Source organism: Sinohyriopsis cumingii, chromosome 12 (genome assembly GCF_028554795.1).
Source record: "Sinohyriopsis cumingii isolate HCF-2022 chromosome 12, ASM2855479v2, whole genome shotgun sequence".
Classification (NCBI taxonomy): Eukaryota; Metazoa; Mollusca; class Bivalvia; order Unionida; family Unionidae; genus Sinohyriopsis; species Sinohyriopsis cumingii.
Genome location: NC_142972.1, coordinates 122,806,267 through 122,828,999, shown reverse-complemented (window position 1 = coordinate 122,828,999; position 22,733 = coordinate 122,806,267). Strand labels below are relative to the sequence as shown.

At 35.9% G+C, this 22,733-nt stretch overlaps 1 protein-coding gene across 4 annotated transcripts in view; it reads right to left on the bottom strand.

Moving 5' to 3' along the window:
* Nucleotides 1-749: 749 nt before the first annotated feature.
* LOC149787377 (uncharacterized) overlaps nt 750-22,733 on the bottom strand; it is a 41,454-nt gene continuing 19,470 nt past the window's right edge. For all 4 annotated transcript variants that reach the window (XM_089977958.1, XM_089977960.1, XM_089977961.1 and 1 more), the window contains exon 4: nt 750-22,120. In XM_089977958.1, coding sequence (XP_089834084.1) covers nt 17,904-22,097 — 4,194 coding nt within the window. In that variant the 5' untranslated portion in view covers nt 22,098-22,120 and the 3' untranslated portion in view covers nt 750-17,903. The remainder of the gene's footprint in view (nt 22,121-22,733) is intronic.

Here is a 22,733-nt window from a genome sequence, read left to right as displayed (position 1 = left end):
CTGTGCAGAATGCAACATTAAAGGCTTTACAATATTCATAATACACATTCGTCCATGTCTTTGGTCCACATTTTAAGCCAAATCCATGTATTACGTTCATATCCTATCAATATATTACATTCAATTTTTCAAATTATTATTTTTCAGCATTTCTTTAGGTTTCAATATGGTCTTCACAGGAATGATGGTTACAATGAATTTTTCTGACAATGTACTCCATTTAACTTAAGTCGTCATCATCAGATAAAATAACCGAAACTGCTATTTCCATACTACTGGTAATGGAATATTAAAGAGGTTAACAAATGAACAAACAGGTAAAACACTATATACACTACCAACTTTGTTGGGAAGGAGATCATAAGGAGTTACTGAGTGAAAACAGAAGTGACTGATTCTGAAAATCAGGGACATAACTCCATTAAACAATGAAACAGAACACTGACATTTGCATTCAGCCAAGGATCCATTAATATTAAGCTGCAACAGAATTTGGATGAAATCCAATATTAGGCAAGCGAGTTTTTGTCTGGTCTGAGGCTATAACTCTGCAACATGATGCAGAATGGTGATAATCAAACTGCCCCAAGTCTAATCAATATCACACTGCATGCCAAATTTAGCTGAAATCCTGTAATAATTGTGCAGAAATCAAAGTAGATGATAATGTTCCTTTAACATGCCTCTTTTCAAAGAAAAGCAAGGGACAACAAGCCGAGGAAAGAAATAACAAAAAAAATCCAAAAACATTCCAAGGTTACTACATATATTGTATTAAATGCTTTAACATTATCACAATCAATAATGACTAACTATTAAGCAAAATTGTATAATATACTTTGCATTTGAATTCCTATCTGTATCATCTACACAATAATTAACCAGTACTATTACCATTCAATTACACAAGTGTAAAGGTATCAGCTGCTATGCAGCCGAACATCTTCAGAAGGGTGAAATACCGTATTACTCCTTTACAGGTCCAGTGCAACTGCAAGTGGCAAAGACCAAGATCTGCAATTGCATAATGTGCTGGCAGACCAGAGTCTGTGTCATTTTTAGTTGTATGCAAATATATATATGGTAAACTTTCTTCTCATAATGAAAATCTCTAACAAAAATGTACAACAGCAACATGTTTAATATTTTTTCACTATTTATGTGCAGCTTAATGTCAGCTCTATGAAATGATTATTCACTACATGTACTATGGAAAACTCCAATTTTCTATTAATTGACTGTGTTGCTAATGAGAGTACCAACAAACTGTGCTCGCTTAGAGTAGTGTGTAACCAAGTTTCATTTCAAATATATGCCATGATTAGGACCATATTCCTCTGATACAAAAGTTTATTATAATATCCATGGCTGAATAATTACATAATGTGATTAACATTGTAATACATAAGAAAATGTAATACAGTATCTGATTGGCTGAAAATCTAACTCAGAAATAGTAGTACCATATATAAATGCGTATAAGTCGAATAATTTAGGAAAAAATAAAGACCCGGAAGAAGGGGGAGGGGGGTCAGCTTATCTGCTGGCCAACATGTAAACTTTAGTTTTTAGGTCTTTTTCTTGACTACTGTAATGGCTGTAAATCTTGGGACATGAAACAATTTTTCCGTGTCCTAAGACATAGGCATGTAAAACAAAAAAAACCCATAATTTATTAAACTGTTATGAAGTACTATGATTGATTTTGTTATTTTGCATGTGCATATTTTCCGATTTCTCCAATACGAAGTTAAATAAAGGTAAATACAGACTTCATAATTTGTGGGCTGGTTGAGTTTACTGAGAGACCATGATGAACTATAATATACAGTACTTACACTGCAAAGCAACACTTAAATCCTTTTTTTATTCCGAAACGTAGATGAAGATTTTGCTTTATTCATTGTTTCAACCAAATTGCATTCTCCCAGATCACATTTCAGCTAGTCCTTAATAGCGGTTTCATTTATGTTGAATCACGTGCTCAGGAGATACTCATTTTCAATGATATAAGCAATCCAAACAAATTGTACAAGGTACATAACCATCATAATTTACATATTCACGAAGCGTGGTAATAATAAAGGCTAAAATTCTTATATAGATCAACTAAGATCAACAACCAATCAATTTTACTTTTGTTTTAGCTGAACAAACGTAACTTTCCACACAATGGAAAGCTTGATGTTTCAGTGTCTCCTATGTTGATAGTCAGCGAATGTTTTTTGTTTTGCAAAAGCAGTACAGGCCAGTTAATCATTAAAACCCTGAAACTGGCTTGTGGTAAGAAGTAATTTTGACCAGTAACTATACCAGTTTAACATTGCTATATAAGGTATAAAAATGCCAGGTTTTCACTCATGTTTCTTTCATGGAGCTATAGCATATGAAGTTACAGCATTTGTAGTGATCATTCTTGGGACTGAAATTGTGGATGATTTTATTGTTGTGGTTTATTTTTATTTTTGTATTATTGTAGAGGTAAAAAAAAATCATTATAAGGTTTAAACTTAACATTCTATTTAGTGAAGAAGAGAGTTCTTTATAGTAAAATAATTATTTCGTCACAACAATAATTCACAGGTGATACAACAGAACATGTAGGACTTTTCTTGTTTAGAAGAAATGAAAACCGAAGACATAATGTAATAATCAGTAGTTCTCTGCAAAAATCCGAAGATATGAAATCAGGAGGTAGGCGTGAAGTGACCCCAAAAATCGAGAGGTTTCTCCCCTCCCGGTGTGAAAGCTGACGGGTACGGTGTAAGGTCACTTACATCAAAGCAAACTACAACTCAGCTTTTATGGTATTAACATAATTTTTGAAACACTATTTCTGAAAACTTTATTACTCTATTTTGGAGTTATCATAAAAGTTGAGCACAATGGTGCCCAGGATTCAACTCCAAATGATGTACTTAATTCAGCGCATAATCAAACCTACAATGTACATACGGTGGCGCCATTATGTAAATACGTTCAGTAGCCTAATTGTGAGCATTAAATCGAACCGTTTATTCGTTGTGCTGTCATACTGGGATTACATTTTAATGAGATTAGGTATTACAATTTCAAAGCAAAGTAAAAACGTAATTACCGGTGCATTGATATAACATGTCCAATGCAAACAAGCAATAACTGAGTCAAAAGGGAGAGTTAGTGTTACAGGAACTCGCGATTGCTAAATTCTTATTGTTTGATCAAATTATACACAAATCTAAATTAGAAAGAAACAATAAGAAAACAGAAAATTAAATAAATTACTTTTCAAACAAGTTTATACCACTTCTTTTTAATAATCATGCATGCCAATCTCGAGAGAAGTATAAATGTAATTTTTTAAAATACAAGTTTGCCTAAATAAACGCATTTAGAACATACCTCGTGCATCTTGAGCTAGCTCGGAGTTGTAAGTCGGCTTATATGCGGGTCATGCACTTTTTAGTGTTTATACCTGTTCAGTTTTGGGGTCGGCTTATATGCGAACGGGCTTATACACAAGTATATATGGTATGTTTAACAAACTCAAGTCAAACATGGTTACGTCGTGACGAGTTATACAAAATGGATTTCCAACATATCTACTTTTTAAAACTGTTGATTTGGGACAAAATAAGGGGAGGGGGTCAGATTTTAGGATACTAATGAAGTTGACTAATCTGCTTTGCAAACTAGTGTGCTTACATGTCACATGACATGGCAAGAAATCTATTATCATCTTTAAGTTCTCAAACAGAAGAATATTATCTCGTCATTAACTTCATCACTATTATTATACAATGAATGCTAGCTTAATGCCAGCAGTAAAACAGTAAATCCTAGTTATTTTAAATAATCACCAAGGTTAATTAATAACCTTGTTATTACAAATTCCTATACTGGACCCTCCAAAGAGCACTTGTACATTAAGAGAATTCTTTGTTATAAGGAATGCCTTGTTAGACAAATGATTTGTATGGACTCAATGTTTTTTTTTTTTTTTACAGCAAGGATAACTTTTTCAATTGCTAGACCTTCAATTACATCAAACAGGACAATCAACATAAGAACCATACAATATGTTACAAGATTATGTATAAAAATGAACAATGAATTGCTTCACAGAAGTACATTTGTACAACAAAACACCAAAGCATGATTTTTATAAAAATCTACCTGTATTGCAGCCATCCGCATAAATGCAAATCTTATTATGGTCTATATTATTGCCAAACAGTCAAATACAGCATATGACAAGACATTGGCTCTCTACATTGTAATACTCCGTAAAATGTTAAAAATTACACCACTCACACATACTAAACACACTTCCTAAACTAGCAGAAATTTCATTTGATGGAGAAGAGTGAAACATGGATTAACAGAATAGTATTCATTGACATGATGTTCCAATATCACTCATGACCTATAAAACGTTTCTAAAGCTTTGCCCAGTGTTTTAGTTTGATTCATAATGCCATCACAAGTTTTCCCTGTATCCAAAAACAACAACTTATATGGAGGAAAGACACTGAAAAACTTGTAATAAAAATGTCAACTTTATTACCATGACGAAAAATGAATTTTAAAAAAAGTTGATAAAATTGGGACTACCTTGAAGGTCTTAGAGAAAAGAATCTCCTGGAACTGAAGATAAGACCATTTCTTTCTTGAAACTTTCAAGTGCTGAAACCATCTTTGATATTTTTTTGCAAAAACAAGATTTTCAAAGTAGCTGCAGTGGTGGCCATGTTGGATATCAGATTGTCAAGATTTTAACTAAGGACCAGGCTGATCTCACACATCTACCTGTGAAAACCACCCCCCAGTCAATATGACTTTCCACTGAGGATTAAAGGATCAAGTAGACATCACACATCTCCCTGTGAAAAACCCCCATGTCAATAAGACTTTCCACTGAGGATTAACGGACCAGGTAGACTTCACCCTGTGAACCCCCTTCCCCATGTCAATAAGACTTTCCACTGAGGATTAAAGGACCAGGTAGACTTCACCCTGTGAACCCCCTTCCCCATGTCAATAAGACTTTCCACTGAGGATTAAAGGACCAGGTAGACCTCACACATCTACCTGTGAAACCCCCATATCAATACTACTTTCAATTGAGGATTAACGGTACCTATTTTCAAGATGGCTGCTACATAGTCAAAATGATTATTTAGCAGCCATTATACCTCAGTTTTATTTTTGTGAAAATCCATGATGATATGATCATCTATTGAGAAGTTGCTATATAAAGATTTTCTAGATGGCCACTGTAGTGGGCATATCTTTGTCTAAGTAGTACCATTTTCATTTAGAACTAACTAGACCAATCATTTGCACCCATTGCCTGGTTTTATCTGCTTATTTACAACATAGTGTGTGGCTTTAAAAATAGCTTATCCAGCCCATGTGCTGGAGAAGGCACACGCCTGAACTAGACCATGGGATGATGTGTGCAGTGCATGCTCAGCAATCCTCCATGTAGTTTTCTTTGTAGTAAAGACAATATGTGTTTGAAGGGATGGACAATGACGACAGGACACAACATAGGCTCTTACAGTCCGGCCAATTTCTACAAGCCTAAACATTGGGTATGAAAACTTGAGGTAGCAAACATTCAAGTATCCATGGAAGCAAGCTGAAGTTGGCCATTTATTAGTAATTCATCAAAATATATATATATATGCTGGTGCTGCTGGCTGCCAAAACTTTTAAAACCACAATTACTTCAAGGAAAACAATTTCAAGAATATAAAATATTTAGGTTGACGAAGCCGTTCAGATTTTCAGTTTTTTACTGCCAACCAGAAGTAGAAAATATTTCTCAATGTTATCATGATCTTTAGTTCGTCAGAATATAAACTGCAAAAAAAAAATGCTTCATTTAGCATTCAATAAATACTGGCTAGTTTCATAAAGAGAACAAGAAATGTGTTTCAATGAGATACCCTCACTACAACGATGCAATTAAGGAAATAAGCTGAACAGACATCATACCACCATTAAAATTGCTGGCAAATGGAGAAAATCAAACTAACTTAGATCATCTTAATGTAAAGCTTCACACCATATTTGGTTGCAATTCATGTCATCCGTAACAAGTTACACAGCTAAATGTGTAATGTATATGTGGCATAAAAATGTGAGAATGAATAAAATTATCAAAGAAAACACTTAATAGTTACTACTTAATTGGGTAGGACTGAAATTTAATAAGCACATGAGCAGAAACTGAAAATACCAAAGTACACATCTTTTTTTGTCCACCCAATAATAAAACATGTCTATATTTCTTGGACAAAATGTGGCAACAATAACATTTCTGCACCTATCAAGAAATTTACGAATTATAATTTAATTAAAAATAATGTCATGACAGAAATGAAATTAATGATTTATGCAACAGTTATTGTTCACTGTGACAAAAACATTTTTTGCTAGTACACAAGATTATTCTTAGAATAATGTGTGGTTGGTCAGGCAAAATGTACTCGTGCAAAGATGCAGAGTTTAAAGAATTAATTCAAACAGTTTCGATGTACATTGTACATTATGGTGCCATAACAGGTTCTTAAGCAACACCAGAAATTCACATCAAAAATGACTAGCTTTGGTATTCACTGTCAAACAAAAACAAATAATAAAGGGTACTAAAATAATCAAGAATTTGGATGCACTCAAATTTCAAGTTATTTTTTATTGCAGATTCATTAATACTTAATCTCCAGTGTTGTTTACAATGGCATTCATAATGCAAGACTGCATGTTTTATGTACACATTATGCTTAACATCCAATATCATCCATACTAGTTACTGGTTTTTATATATATATATATATATATATATATAACCTGGTACCGTAAAGGTTGTAAATTTATTCTGTCAGCATGAATTCCTAGGTTTGCCATTAGCCCATCAAGGTCTTTACTTGGAAATGACCGAGATAAATTACTTATTTGTAGCCATGATGGATAAGTGGTTAAAAAAGACCCAAGCCCAAAATGGTATGGGTTTAATCCAGTCGAGATAACAGCCAAATTTCTTAGGATTCTATTGTAAAGCCATGGGTTATTTTTGCTCACAGTCATCAAGTCTGCAACTGTTTCCAATCAAATAGACATTGTTTTGTCTGGGTTTTTTTGCACCAAAGCTAAACATACAAAAATATAATGGCACTGTATATAAATTCACTAAAATGATGCATTTACATGCAACCCCAACTTTCAGGTGCTCTAATACAGCAATGCCATGTTAGTGGTTTTCTTTTGTTGTTGTTCAGCAATGTGAATCAAGGATCTCGCTGAATGGGACAATACAGCAAATCCATTCAAAAGCCTGTACCTTCCATTCTTTTCCCAACCAATTATGTACATAATTAGTAATTTCTGCCGTTAGAGTTACGGATTGTTGTCTGCAACGTTAACAAAACTTGCTAAAAGGGTGTTTAATGAAACAAATTCAATGCTAATCCTTTCTATGTATCTACATATGGTGCTTAAAAGTTGACAGCTCTTTATGCAAGGCATTGCCAATATGCATGAGGAAATCACTGAACTTTCAAATGTTTCATATGCTCTCCATCCTTTGCATTTTACTAGTATAGGATTCAGTTTGTAAAACATTTTTGTTGAATATATCACATCTTAGGATTGTCATAATATTGTTTTATATTGCTTCACATATGTACTTGATGAAAAAATCAATAATGCAACTGAACATAATGCCTGGACATTCTTTGGGATCATTCATATAGGACATCCGCAATGATGGGAGATGGGGGGGGGGGGAGGTTTTGGGGTTGTCCAAATGCAGATGGGGGGGGGGGGGAGACGGAGTGACCATATTTTTGTTTTGATGTTCCGTGTTGAACAGCTGCTTTAGGCCTACTGCATGTATTCCAGTATGTTTTGCAGATGCCCTTTATGGGTGATCCCTAAGTATAAATAATTGTTAATTTCAATTTATACGATTCGTGCCACAGAATATGTATGAATGGGCTGGCCTTGAAGCAGGCAGCTGCCTGCAGTAGCCACCACTACACTGCTGCTACGTAAAGTACATCTGAAAGCATGGTCTCCAGCTGCCTTCCACACAGGTGCATGTTAATCAGTGACATTGGCAACGTACTGCTTAATAGAGTTTTTAATATCTATATTTTTCCAGCTAATAGTACATATTATTTAAGAATATTCTGTATACTACCGATGCTAATAATGGATGTGCGTTATAACATGTATAGCGACTTTAAGGATGAAGAAATAAAATACTTAATTTGAGTTTAGTATGTGAGAGCAGCAGAAAGAAAAAGTCTTCTGATGAGTATGTGGGCTGACACTGTCATGCTTAAGCCAGTCTAAGCAAAGCATCAGATTATACTTCAACGCTAACCATGTCATCTCAGTCAACTGTGGTGGTGATGAATGTTTACATTCAGTCAGAGGTGGAAGAGACATCTTCTGCTCATGTAACAGCAAGAGAGATGGATGCGGAGATGCAAACGATAGCAGTGGCATGTCGAGTGAAGAAAAAAAACTAACGTTCTACACCAGCACAAGACACAGAAAGCAATGAGTTAGAATCTGTCAACGCACAAATGGCAAGTCTTCTACAGGTAAAAACACTGGACTGTGGACAGGTGGTATGAAAACAAAGTCTGATGAACTCGGCAGCAAAAAGGAAAAGCTGAGAAAAAGTTAAAACATCTTGCATCTGAATGAGCATGCAAACAGAACTCCAGACTTCAAGTGAAAGCTGACTGAAGTTATGGCGGAAAGTAGGGAGGTCCCACTTAGAAGATGACCAACCACAGTTGCTAACAACAATTGTGGACATTGTATCATGTGGAGCAGCTGCTGATCCATGGCAACAATCTGAGAAGCTTAGTAGCTGCAAAACGTGGATGACTTGCAAGAAACCCTCGTGCTATTCTGTCAAATGCATCATCAACCCTCACAACCGAAAGCAGTGATGATGGTCTGCCAGTTGTACGCAACTTATATGACTGGCTACAGTCTGCATTTGTTGAAGTGAAGTAAGACAGCGACAGTCAATCGAATTTAGCTTTCTGTGCGATGACAACTTTAGTACGATGTCTTGAATAAAGACTCTTTTAAAGAAATAACTTTATTTTTTTCTTTGTTTTGAGCTACATGTTGTGATGAGATCAGTGAGCATTGTATTTTGTTGTTGTTGTTCTAGGGTTTAATGCCATTTTTCAGCACAAGATAGGCTATACATGGCAGCCAGTATAACTGGTGGAGGAAGAACACTGGAATACCCAGGAAAGAACCACCGACCCATGAGAAGTTACTGGCAGGCTTTCCCACGTACCCACGCTAGCCCATTGTATTTTGAAAACACCAGCTATTACACTGCCAGACCATAGAGCAGCATATAATGCTAGATGGAGACATCAGCAGCCGAAGGGTGGGGGGAGGAGGGTAAAGCTACAAAATAAACTCTGCGGTGGTCAGCAAGGAGTTCTGCGCTAAAATAAAATGTAATTCATCAAAGGTCCTGTTAATGAACATGTTGTTCAAACATGAACAATGTAGTTCAAAGAAATTTTTGTTTGTATTATCAGTGAATCAACCCGACATGAATCACCCCTTATTACCATTGGCTTTTCCCTTAGGATGCCTCATTGGATCTGAAAATGTATCACCCCTTATTACCATTGGCTTTTCCCTTAGGATGCCTCATTGGATCTGATAATGATCCATACTTTAAGAGAATTCACAGAAAAAATGTATATGGGCACAGATAATTTAATATGAGCATGTAGTTCTTGTGTCACTGACAGCCCAGTGCACGTTTGTTTTTCATGGTTACCTATTTTGTAAACATATACATGCAATAATCTAAGCCATTTACATGTGTAAACGTTACATCCTTGCATATTCAATGTAATTCCCAAAGCGCAACTATTTGCAAATTATTCTAACTTGTTTTAATGAAAATCATCTGATTTTTGTCAAGGGGGAGAACTCAACAACTCCAAAACAATGAGTCACGTAAGTTGCTTCCTGTGCTTTAATATCAGAACTTGTGTTTTACTTTATTCAGATGGGTTTGTTATTAAACGGTTTTAGATACTTAGTAATGCTGGCTATATTTGATGACAGTGGCATCATTTGTAACATGTAAGGTCTTCACGTCAGGATGCTCTGCCAAATTTGGTAAAATTTTGTTAGCAGTTTCAGAAGTGAATTTGTAAAAAAATTTATTTTTATTAAATGCTGCCAAATTTAGGGTGGACTGGCATAATCTGAACAAAGTTTACAGCAGTCTAAGCAATAAAGCTTTCTGGAAAATGTGGTCAAATTATGTTGCGTGCATTCTGAGATGTCATTTAAGGGGTTTTCTATTTTTAATAACAGCTACTATATTTGATAGTGGATTATCATCATTTGGATGGAGTTTTAAACAGCAGCTTGCTCCCCCCCCCCTTTCGCATTAATTGTGGTTTACATTTGTATGATTCACAATTTGTATCAAAACTGATGGAATACATCAGGGGCAGCCAACCAGACCACCTTTGCTAGCCAACATTCTGGAGGCAAAGAGTCATCCAACTTGCAAACAAGAAAGGTGAGGATAGGCACAAAAACAGTGTAACATTTATATTTGATGTGCGATTTAGCAACATTGCGTTGAGTTACTATGCTAAGCCATAGCCAGGCGCTGCTTGAAGCTTAGACAGTTTGTTACAATGTGTGAGCTGACATGAGTGAACATTATTAGTTTGTTTCTAGGTGATATCCTTTCAGTGTTACCATGCCATCTAAAAAATGTATGTATGAAGATGAGAACAGAGGATTTAAGAAAGTGTGTGAAGAGGAGTTTGTTTTTGTGAAGTAATTGTAAACCAATGTGTCCTTTGTACCAAATAACAGCCGCAGTTCAAGGCCACTAACCTTAAGTGCCATTATGACTTGCATCACAGTGCTTTCAGCCAACATTTTCCTGCCAGTTCAGTGTTAAGGCAAAAAAAAGTATTATCTTTAAAAGAAAAACTTCATACCCAAAGCAAATTTATCGCAATATTTACTAAAAAGGCAGATGTAACAGCAGAGGCTGGGTTTGGGTTCATCGTAGCTTTCAATATTGCTCGGGCAAAGTATCCTTACACGTTTGTAAATTAAACCATTTCAAGTAATTTCTATTTTAGACCCAGAAAATGCAAACTGCACAAAATGAATGAACAAATAATGCCTGCCCCCAGACACGCAATGGAAAGAAAAATTTGTGTAATCAGCACTGAATTTTAAATATCAACATGATCTGAGCACGGAGTCTGGCCTTGGACAAATCTACAGACATTGAAGATAAATCACAACTAGCCATATTTGTTTCTTTTGGAATAAACAACCCAGACATGAATGAAGAACTATAAGACCTGACTGCATTTATTAAAGGATACCACTTGATGTTCAGAAATAAAAGGAGCTCTTGCCATTGCACTTGGTAAAGAATATGTACTGATTAAAGATATTGTCAGTATTGCAACTGACAGCACCCCAGCAATGAGGTGTCAAGCAAAAGCTCATTGGACTTTTAACTGCTGATGCATTTTATCCTGGTTCTTCATATATAAAAAAATTCAGTTGATGAAGCCAATGAAGCAATTTGTTGAAGAAAAAGGGAAATCCTTCCTTCAACTTCAGGATGCTCAGTTGTTATTAGATATGGCATTTTCATACATGTTTGTTAGACATTTACAACCATTAAATGTATCTCTGCAAGGACAAGGAAAACTGATTTCTTACTGGAACAGACCCTATTCAGCTTCCACAACAAAGCAAGACTCTTCCAGAAAGACCTGGCATCCAAAAACATCACTCATTTCACATGTCCAAGTAAAATTTGGCACAATTTGCCTAGAGTTGAAACAGTAACTGAAGATTATGCATGTAAATTACATGGGCTGGCAAGAAATTAAAGACAGATTCAATGATTTGAGAGCACTTAAGCTGTCATTTTTTTAAAATATAAAGATAATCCTTTTCTTGTTGACATTATGAAAACTGGCTATCCCATCTCATAGCCAACTGCTGTGGATTCAGCAGCAGCTGTAGAGCTGGAGCTTCAAGATGAAGTGGCTGCTTAACTATTGAGTTTTGGAAGCAGGTTTTGGAATAAAAATATCCCAAAATAAGAGAGTGTGCTTAGAGATTGATCTCCATTATCGATATGACATATTCTTGTGACTTTTGTATTCAACACATAAATTTGTTAAATGAGCTTGTACTAACTACCTTAACAAGCCATCAACCAAACTTTAAGTAGTGCACTCCCAAGATGATCACCTACAGAGTACTGACAAGCAAATTTAATATGTAAAGATTTGCTGTGAAGTATTGTTTGTGAGAAATGGTATACTGAGAAATTAAATTATATATATATATTTTTTAAATAGAGTTGGTAATAAGAAACAAATTTACTTAATTTTCATGTTTCTTGTCAAAATATGCATTTTTTCTTTAAAAAAAATTAATGTCACTGTTGTCTCACCTTCATAGCAACATTTCTGTAGCATCTGTATTGTAAAAAATATAAAATAATCATTATTGAACATTGAGTTATTCAGTGTTATTCAGCAAACTTTGATATAAATAACTTTTTTTAAAAAATCCAATTAATTTAGGTACAACGTAAGAGCTGTACTATGGCCACCACAGAATATATATTACTCCCCCACCCCCACCCCAAAAAACATGATTCGTTTCTTTAATATCACATTTCATTTCTAAAGAAAACATTCATCTAAGGTTAGTCCTGCCAAGTTTATGTAAGGACCATTCAAAACAGATTACCAATATATTAAGTACACACAAAAGTGATAATGAATAAATTTTAAAAGACTAAATCCTGGGAAAATAACAAAATTAATGACTATAAGCACATTGTTTCTCAGTTTTTAAAGTCTTTATATTTCCATTATCCTCAACATGAAAGGTTATTTTTTTGTTATCTGGTTAATCTGTATTACAAACATAATGCATACTATACAAGAATGTATTCATGCCATCTTCTGATGTACCTTCACTCTCCAATGTGATCACTACCCACCTATGCTTATTACAGGCGTTTTGTGGTTGATGTCAAATGTATAAAACTTATTTGTCAGTTCTTCTGCATCATATATAAAATATTTGTCTTGTTTTTTTATCATACAATGAGATACTTGTGCACTGTTGTGAATATTTTCAGTGAGTCTGTGGAGGGGGCATTAAAGGGAATATATAAAATTTTGTAGTATCAAATGTATACAATTTACATTTCATTTTTCTTAACTACTACTCTGGAGATGAACACTCTTGCTATTTTAGAAACAGGATAACTTGTACACATGTTAATAATTACACGGAGACAGCTTTTGTTTGTCACCAATTCATATACAAGATGTACAATTCTTATTGGGGAGTACATCATTTGTAGGTTTCTCACCTGGTTGCTATGGAAACCAGATTACTGCCACCGTAAACACAATTCAAGTGCATCTCATCCAAATAAATATTCTGCTCAATTTGAATAAAAATTTGTCAAATGGTTCTGGAAAAGATGTTACACTGGTTTTCCACCTTGCTAGTATGCAAGCCGAACACTGTTTGTGTGCCACCCTGGAAATAAATCTGAAGGACATGTCATTCAAAATGTTCATACAGAGTTGAATCTAATGGCCTAACTGTTCAGGAGAAGATTACAATAGGGTCTCCACACAGTTGCTTTGAAAGCCATGTTGATCATAGGACAGAGACCTCGGACATGATCGTGAAAAAAAATCCCAACAGGTTTGATCCAAAAAGGTTCATCCGTTTTAGCCAAGTGGGAAATAATTTGTCCACAAAGTTGCTACGGAGCCAAACTCACTGCTAATAAAGCCAACACAAACATAATTCTAACAGAATGTCCAAAGATGTATTTATAAAAATTCTGGAGAAGCTGAAAACGTATTTTCCAACTGGTTGCAATGCTAGCCATACTGTTGATCATGGAACCATCCTCATAATTTTGGTAAAGAGTTCTTTAGAAACATTCCTGCGAAGTTCAATCCAACAATGGATTTTGACGAGAAAATATTAGCAATTATGGACACTGGGCCAAGCTATGAACTTGCATGGCCTGTTGCACATTTCAGGTGTGCAACTCATTAAAATCTCTAATCCTACTGTTAAACTGAAATTGCAAAATTGCACAAAAAAACTTCAATTTGGCATATTAGTTAAGTTGACACTTGCCTATTTCATATTTTGCAAAAAATAATTACTGTATAATGAACTGTAATTGACAATTGTAACTGTAATGGACAATTTCTGCAAATTCAATGTCATGATAAAACTTGAGAAAAAAAATTTCTTGTTAATAATCTACCTCATTACAAAAAAAGTAATACTGGGTTTGCTGCAAAAATGCCAAAATTAAAAAAAAGAAAATGGTTTGTACTGAGAACTTCAATGAAAGCAGAGTGCTGCAAACCAATTCCCCCACCCCAAAGTTTCAAAGACTAATAATAAAAAAGGCCTTCAGCTGAAAAATTCATTAAAATAAGGCCATGTATCCAAGTCAAAAATATCAAAGTTGTACTGAAATCAGAATCCTGGATATAATAACAAAAGTATCATCAATAATAACAGCAGATATATTTGCTTATAACAAGCAAACCAAAATGATAAGCAGAAAGCATAATGCAATGCATGTAAGCATATAATGTATTTACTTCATAATTTAAGCACTGTACATTTTACCATCATCATGGCAGGTCAAGCATCTAGCCTGGACCTGCAAAACAATCAAACATCTGGACCAAAGGTGCAGTCTTGGACAGTCCCTAAATATTCCTTAAACAGAGATGCAGTAGTGAATAAAAGGACAGCCTGGTCTGCAAAATGTGTTGCAAAAATAAAACAACTGGCTACATGTGAAAACTATATACTAAAAAAGGCAATGAAACTAGAATGTAAACAATGATTACAAAGCTCACCTCTATAAAGCTCACAAGTCTCCATTGGTCAACAATGATTACAAAGTTCACCTCTATAAAGCTCACAAGTCTCCACTGGTCACTGAAAACATTAATCATGCTGAAAACATTCACCCTTAAGTGACCTTAAGCTACAAAATATTGTTCTATGTGATTAGGTATAAAAGACAAAACAGTTTTTTTTAAAAACTTTTCTATGATATCAAAGTGCAGGTACTATAATGATTGATAAAACCAGATTAAGTTTTAAATTTTTTTTAATGTTGATGTACTGAAAATCTACTTCAAAACATGCTATTATTGTCCACACATGATGCCTTGTTTAACTTTGTGATGTCTCAGGTTTTGAGTAACAATGGTAATGTGCTAAACTAAAAATGCTTAACCCTTGTTAGTAAAGCATACAATTTAGGTCACAGTTACTTTATATGGGTGTAGTACCAACAATTATCAAGATTCTGAGATTCCAACATGAACACTGCCAAACAATGAACCTTTAATACAAATTTCAACAATTTTTAAGTAGGAAATATCGGTCACAGTGACCTCTTATTCCAATAAGAGTAGTACTTATCAAGATGCACACTAAGGTTCATGATTCTAGGTATGATAACATGCAAAATACCTCTGTGGTTATATGCAAACACTTGACCAAAACCAGTCATTGAAACACAGGTCACAATTATCTTTTTTTTAAAATCTTCTTTTTATTATTGTAAGTGCCATTAACAGTGAGGCATATCCTTAGCAATTTTTTGCTTCTAGCAAGAACCAATTTATGATAAGTGAACTAGAAACACAAAATTCAAGTTGTCAATAAAGAACAACATACATGCCATAATTACCTACTTGTCGTAAAGTAGATGGAATAGTATGCATTACAGCAAGCTGTGGGCATGAGCTAAACACAAACACTTAACACAAACCAGTAAAATGTCAACTTTAGGTCACTGTGACCCAGACAAATTTTGGTCCTAATGGGTATTCAACTCTTAAAACTGAAACATACCCAATGATTTTTGTCGATGGTCTCTCTTTACTAAGCAACATTGTGTCTGGTCAGGATACACCAGATGTACAAACATTTTTTACTTTGTATTTGGTCCAGTGCATACATCTCAGCCTTTTCTTTTTATCACTTGCATCAATTATTTCCAAGTATGGTACTGATTGTCCTCAAATCAGGCAAATAAATTAGTAGTTTTACGCGTGGCCAACCGTCTTTGTTTTTCATTGCCAACCCTAGCACTTTTTCTCTCAGGATGAAAAAAATAAAATAAAATAAACGTGAATTTCAGCCAAAAAAATTCCCAAAATTGATTTGTGCATCTACCTGAGCTGGTTATGCCCAGTACTTGAAGCACTTAGTAAATTATACATACAAATCATTATAATATAAAAAATATTTTTTTCAAAAAACCTACATCACTAACTTTACTAACAGTGCAATAGAAAACTGCATTATTTTTTTTTGTAGCCTTGTGTCACTTGGCTTGGAAAAGCTAAGGATTGGTGAAGTTTTCAACCGACTTCAAGGTTTAACCGATTTTCTCGCTCATTTTTCACCAACATTTTTAGTCTCATTATCAGATTGCTTGATTTTATACAAGAAATGAACAAACACTTTAAATCAGCAGATATATTGAACTTTGACAGAACATGTGCATATGGTATAAATACTGGAAGAAAAAAATGGATATTTGGCTGTATGAGCAATGTGGATATGCTGCTTATCTGGGTCACAGATTGACCTTTTATTGTACAGGTGTCATCATAACAGAGATTCATACAATTGTCTGATTGCAAGAACAATGTTTGAGAAAAAAGCTAAAAGTACACACAACCCAACTTCTGAGATGAAGGTGTAGCAGATGCATCCCTGTAACCAAGTTTCATGATTTCAGGTATATTAATATGTATACAGAGTGCAAAAAACCTGTGCAGTCACAAGCATAAAAACTTTACCAAGAACGGACAATAATGTACACATTTCCCTTAGCCTCCACCCCTTGTGGGTAGGTTTTATGATGCCCACACCAAGAAAGAAGTTACACTGCAGTGAAGCTGTACATAGGTATGTCTTTACATGTGTGTACAGATGCCAATGCTATCTTCTACTTTATCTGGTTTGGTGTTTTATGGTATAGCAGCAATTGTATTAAATACGTGCTAAGGCAACAGGACTAAACAAAGCACTATAGCCGAAATGGGCTGATCTGATGGAAGGATTTAAATCCACACACCTTTGGTCAAGAGTCTGGCATGTTAAACACTTAACCACCACAGCTCCCCTCGACTTCTGTAGATCAAGCAAAGTTAACAGTTGCAAAAGCCGAGGATTCCAGTTTAAGAACTATATTATTGACTGCCAGCTTGTAACAAGAATACTGCAGATCTGTCATGACATTTAAAAAAATTCCAATTACAACATCAGCAATTTTAACGTATCGTGATTGCAGGTGCCTGATCTCTTGAATGCAAATAATCCAAACATTATCTGGCACTCAATCCCCACCCCCAGAGACCCAAGGGTTATAACATGTACTCCATCACACATGATGCATCCTTCGGTTGCAACTTTATGAAGTTTGTCAGAATATAAATGAATATATAAAATTTGTGTACATTAGATCCTGGATCCAACTCCAAGGATCTCTAGGAGCAGGATCCAAGAATAACATGTTCTTACAGATGGTTACCATTGGGTCAAGGTAACTAAAATGTTATGAGAATATTTACCCTGTAGTTCACGAGATGTGGTAACAAACAGATGGATGTCTGAATGGACAGGTGCAGGGCACTGTAATTATGATAAAGTGTGGAATATAAAGCAAACATTTATATGACTGTTAGAAAATGAGGTGCATGTTGACTTGATTTTTAGTTGGCAAAATTTGAAGAGTCAAGTACAGGTAAGTATTATCCAAAACATTCTTATTGTGCTTTGTCCGATTCAATCTGCTCCTTCTCAGACTCTAGATTTGGAACCTTTTCTGCTGGCTGTCCATCATCCTCAGACTTCTCCTTCCTGGAATCATCATTATCATTTCTATCCAGCTTACGTTTCCTGGTCTTACAATTCTCACTCTCAGGTTCTTGTTCTTTAACTGAATTCTTAGACACGTCTGTGTTGTCTTCTTGTGCTGTCTTTTTTTCATGGTTCTCTTCTGCTTCTTTATCCTCCAGTTTCACTCCTGCTGCTGTTTTAACTTTATCAGAAGACACTTGACTGTCATTATCATCATCATCGCTATCCAAAAGGTTTATAACCTCCACTGGTTTCTTAACTGGCTTTGGGTATTTAGCCAGTTCATCTTCTGACAACTGTTTCACATTAACACTGCACTTTTTCATGTGCGTTTTTACATGTTTCAGGTAAGCTTCTGGAGTCAACTTGCGCAAGTTACAAAGGGGGCAACTTCTGGATGCCAGTTTCTTACAGTGATGGTTTTCAAGATCTGCTTTCCTTGCTACAACCATTCCACATGCACTACAGGTAGCATGATTCTTAATGCAGTGCATTGTCAGTTGAATATTGTCATTAAACTGCACCTGGCAGAACACACACAGATTGTTGCGGACTAAGGACTGTTTTTTGCCAGCAATGACTGCAGCACCCTGTACAGGTGATGGTACTGCTTTAAATGCTGTGCCAATTGGAGCAGGTTTGTCAATTTCACTAGCTTTGATAAGAACACCATGCAATGCAGCCATATGAATCTCCAGTTCTCTGCGATTGCTGGAGGTTGTGCCACACATGATGCATTTTTTCATGGCTACAAGATCTTTCATAGTTATTCCATGAACTTGCTCGATATGGACAAACAAGTTGGGAACAGTGCGAGAACACATAAAGCACCGTTGGTCTTTAGAACTAGCTGGGCTTGGAGCACTAAAATGTTTTGTGTTGGTCTTATGCTTGGAAAGACCTTGAGTTGTCCAGAATCTTGCTTGACAAACTTCACATATTAAAGGTGGTTGTGGACGATTGAATATTGAGAGAGGCATCTCAACTTTATGGGCATAGTAAAAGTGAATCCTCAGTGCTTGTCTATCCTTCACATATCCACCACAAAGTTCGCAAACTTCAAACTTGGACATATCCATCCTGCCTATAGTTGTGGATGGAGAGGAGATGGGGGCAGGAGCTGCTGGTTTATTGATGCTGAACTGTCCAACAGGGGACGTATGTGGAAACAGATTACTCTGGACAGGTTTTTGAAGAGCCGAGGCAAGATGCTGTTTATTGGCAGCAATGTTTGTTGTTGGGGTGTTTGAAGGAATCGTAAATGGCATCCTGAGAGCGGCAGTCTGGGGACTAACTTGTCGTATCATATTCATACTGGTACTAACCATTGGCATGGCTACAACCTTCTGAGGCTGCTGGCTTGGTTGAGCAGCTTTCGTTTTTTGGGAGAGATTCTGGTTTCTATGCCTTGTATCATGCACTGGGTTCTTAATGACAGGTTTCTTGACCTTGAAATACATCGTCTTCATACAAAAATTAACATCATGATAGTAAGGTTGCAGGTTTTGCTGAAGCTTGAATTGTTTTGCACAACGAAATTTATGTCTTGTAAGCTTGTTTTTGTTGTTTGTTTCAAAAGGACACAGCTCACACTCATAAAAAGCACGCTTCTCTACTATTTTTCCTTGCAATTGATGTTCTGATTCCATGTGGAATACAAATGCTTCTTTATTGCGTGTGGAAAAGTTACAGCGGGCACACAAAAGATCTCCTTCCTTGAGCCCATTATGAGCAAATTCTTTGTGATAAGCCATCACATTACGAGACTCTGTGATAAAATTACATGCTCTACACTTCTTATAATCCAATTTGAGATCCCCAACTCTGTCTTTTGTCTCTTTGTAAACAGTCTTCATCTTCTCCAAGCTTACAATCTCACCATCTGTTAACTTTCCCATTTCTTTTTTGTTAGTCTGAATCTGAATTATATCCTTGTACACGGCCTCTTTTACAATATCTGAGCCGAGTTCCTGCAGAAATGCCGTGATTGCACTCACCTCCATGTCCTTCTTTGGATGAAACACCACAGACCAGTTGTAATTGTCAGGCATTCTATTGGCGATTTCCCACTTACACATTTCCATCATATCCATACTGGACTTGGGTGTGACAAACTCTGTAACTTTGTTCACTTCTGGTTTGACTGTTGTAGAATGCTGCACTGCAGCTGTCATTACTGCATTCTGAGGCATGTAAGATGCCCTCATGTTGGCAACTGTAGGAAAAGGAGCAATAGGTTTTCCAGTTGAATTAGCTAATGGAACAAAAATTGTCTGGTTCCCAACCTTGGTTATGTAACCTGTCTGCTGGGTATGGGGTGACACTGTCATACGAGGTGTAGTGACCCTGTTTTGCAGAGGAAATGGAACACTGGATTGTGGTAAGTAATATGGTATAAAAGCTGCATTTTGTTGTGACAAACTAGGTACTGTGACCACATTTGGTGGCATCAGGCGGATCCCTGAATGCATTGGCATGTTTAGGGAAGACATGGTAGAAGCTACTGAAGTGCCTGCTTTTAAAGAATTTGTGAGCACTGTTGCAGATGGTCCAGGTGGTGTGATACTGACAACCATTACAGAATCATTCCCCTGACCAGAGCTCTTGCCAGGGGTAGTCAAAACTGCCACCTTGTCTTTTGAAACTGAAGATTTGGAAGAAGGATCCAAAACCAAAGGTTTGTTGGAATCATTATTGTTACTAACTGGAAATGGTCCAGATTTCACATCATTATTTCCTTTTAGCTCCTTTTTGGTCTCTCTGACTTTTTCATCAGGAAATGAATCTTTCTTTCTTTTGTAATCTTTCTCCTGGTCACTTTCATTGTCATTTAAGGTGATGATAACTTTTGATCCATCCACATTCATCACCTCTTCCAAATGGTATGAACAATTTTCTGTTCTATCCTCTGGACTTTCTTCCTTTTTGCTTTCTTGATCTTCCACTTCTACCAACTTAGTTTTCATGGATCTTATTCTCTTGTCTTCCTGATCCATTTCTGTTGGTTTATCACAAGACATAGTAATTTCTACCCTGTCATATTTTTTATTCTCACTGTCCCCTTTTCTTTCCAGTCTAGCATGCTGTTCATTTTCATTTCCCTCTTTTCTTTCCAGTCTAGTATGCCGTTCATTTTCGTTTTCCTCTTTTTCCAGTCTAGCATGCCGTTCATTTTCCTCTTTTCTTTCCAGTCTAGCATGCCGTTCATTTTCATTTTCCTCTTTTCTTTCCAGTCTAGTATGCCGTTCATTTTCGTTTTCCTCTTTTACCAGTCTAGCATGCCGTTCATTTTCATTTTCCCCATTTCTTTCCAGTCTAGCATGCCGTTCATTTTCATTTTCCTCTTTTCTTTCCAGTCTAGCATGCTGTTCATTTTCCTCTTTTTCCAGTCTAGCATGCTGTTCATTTTCATTTTCCACTTTTCTTTCCTGTATATTATGCTGTTCATTCTCATTGTTCCATGTACTGTCTACTTTACTATGTTGTTCATTCTCCTTTTTCACGGTACCTTCACTCTCTTTAACTGCTGAATTGTTTTCATTCTCTTTAACAGTCTTCTTTTCAGAGTTCTCATCACATGTGTCTGTTCTTTCCTTGTCTGCAGCTTTGTTTGCTTCAACAACACTGTCTATACCTATATTACCATTCACTAACTTTTCAACATCAGTGTTTTGACAACCTGAATCATCTTTAACTTTATCAATATTGCTTTTTGTAGTTTCAATTAATTCAAAGGGAATAATTTCTGGCTCTTTATTAAATTTGCAGTTATCTCCCTTAGCCAGCCGAGATTTGTGCACCTCAGAGTCAGAGTTGTCGTTCAAAGACTTTATATTTTTCACATTGGAATGAGGCTGCACTCGGAAGTTATCCACGGCATCACACTCGGAATCAGAATCTTCATCTATAGGTTTAAAAAGAACAAATGGACCACGGCCGTGGTCTTCCTTGTCATCCTTCTCATCAGGATCGTCAATACCTTTACGAATGATTTCCAAGTCTGACTTTGCATCCTCAACATGTGCATCTGATGATCCATTCTCCTGTAGAGTGTCATCACCATTACAAAACTTTTCTGAGGCAAAAGTATTTTCTGCCATTCTTAGCTTCCCCAGACAAAAGCCTGAAAACAGAGAACAACCTTTAATACTCTTGTCTAATTCAATGAAAAGCAAGGGTTCTGTTAAGGACTACTTCTCACTGTAAACACTGCTATGATGTCTGTTATAGGATGACTTTTAATACTATTGATGATAAAAACAAAACGACTGCTGCTTGGAAAAGTGACACTTGTCTCTTGCTATATGCAAACTAAGCCATGAGAACAAAAGCTCAAACAGGCCAGATACTGCTCTGGAAGATCAGTCAAAACAAAAACTGTACTTTAATCAAGATCTTCCAGTTATTTACTTTTGTAAGATGAAATTTCTTAGGCCATGGCCTAAATTCTACACAAAATTAGAGTCATGTATAAGCTAAACGTTTTGTCCTGACAACACAGATGCCTCGAATAATAAGTTATAATTCAGGCCTGATCAATTTTTCCCCCCAAAATTTGTCCCACCTACCTTCTCACTTGTCCCAAAATTTCAATCCATTGTCTAGGTTAGGCAAGATGAATGCATTTTAATCCATATTAAAAACAACAGAAACAATTTATGCATTGTTCTACCCTTGTGCTCATACTTCGGGAGGTGCTGTCCCTCTCTTGATTTAAGGAGGCACAATCAAGATTT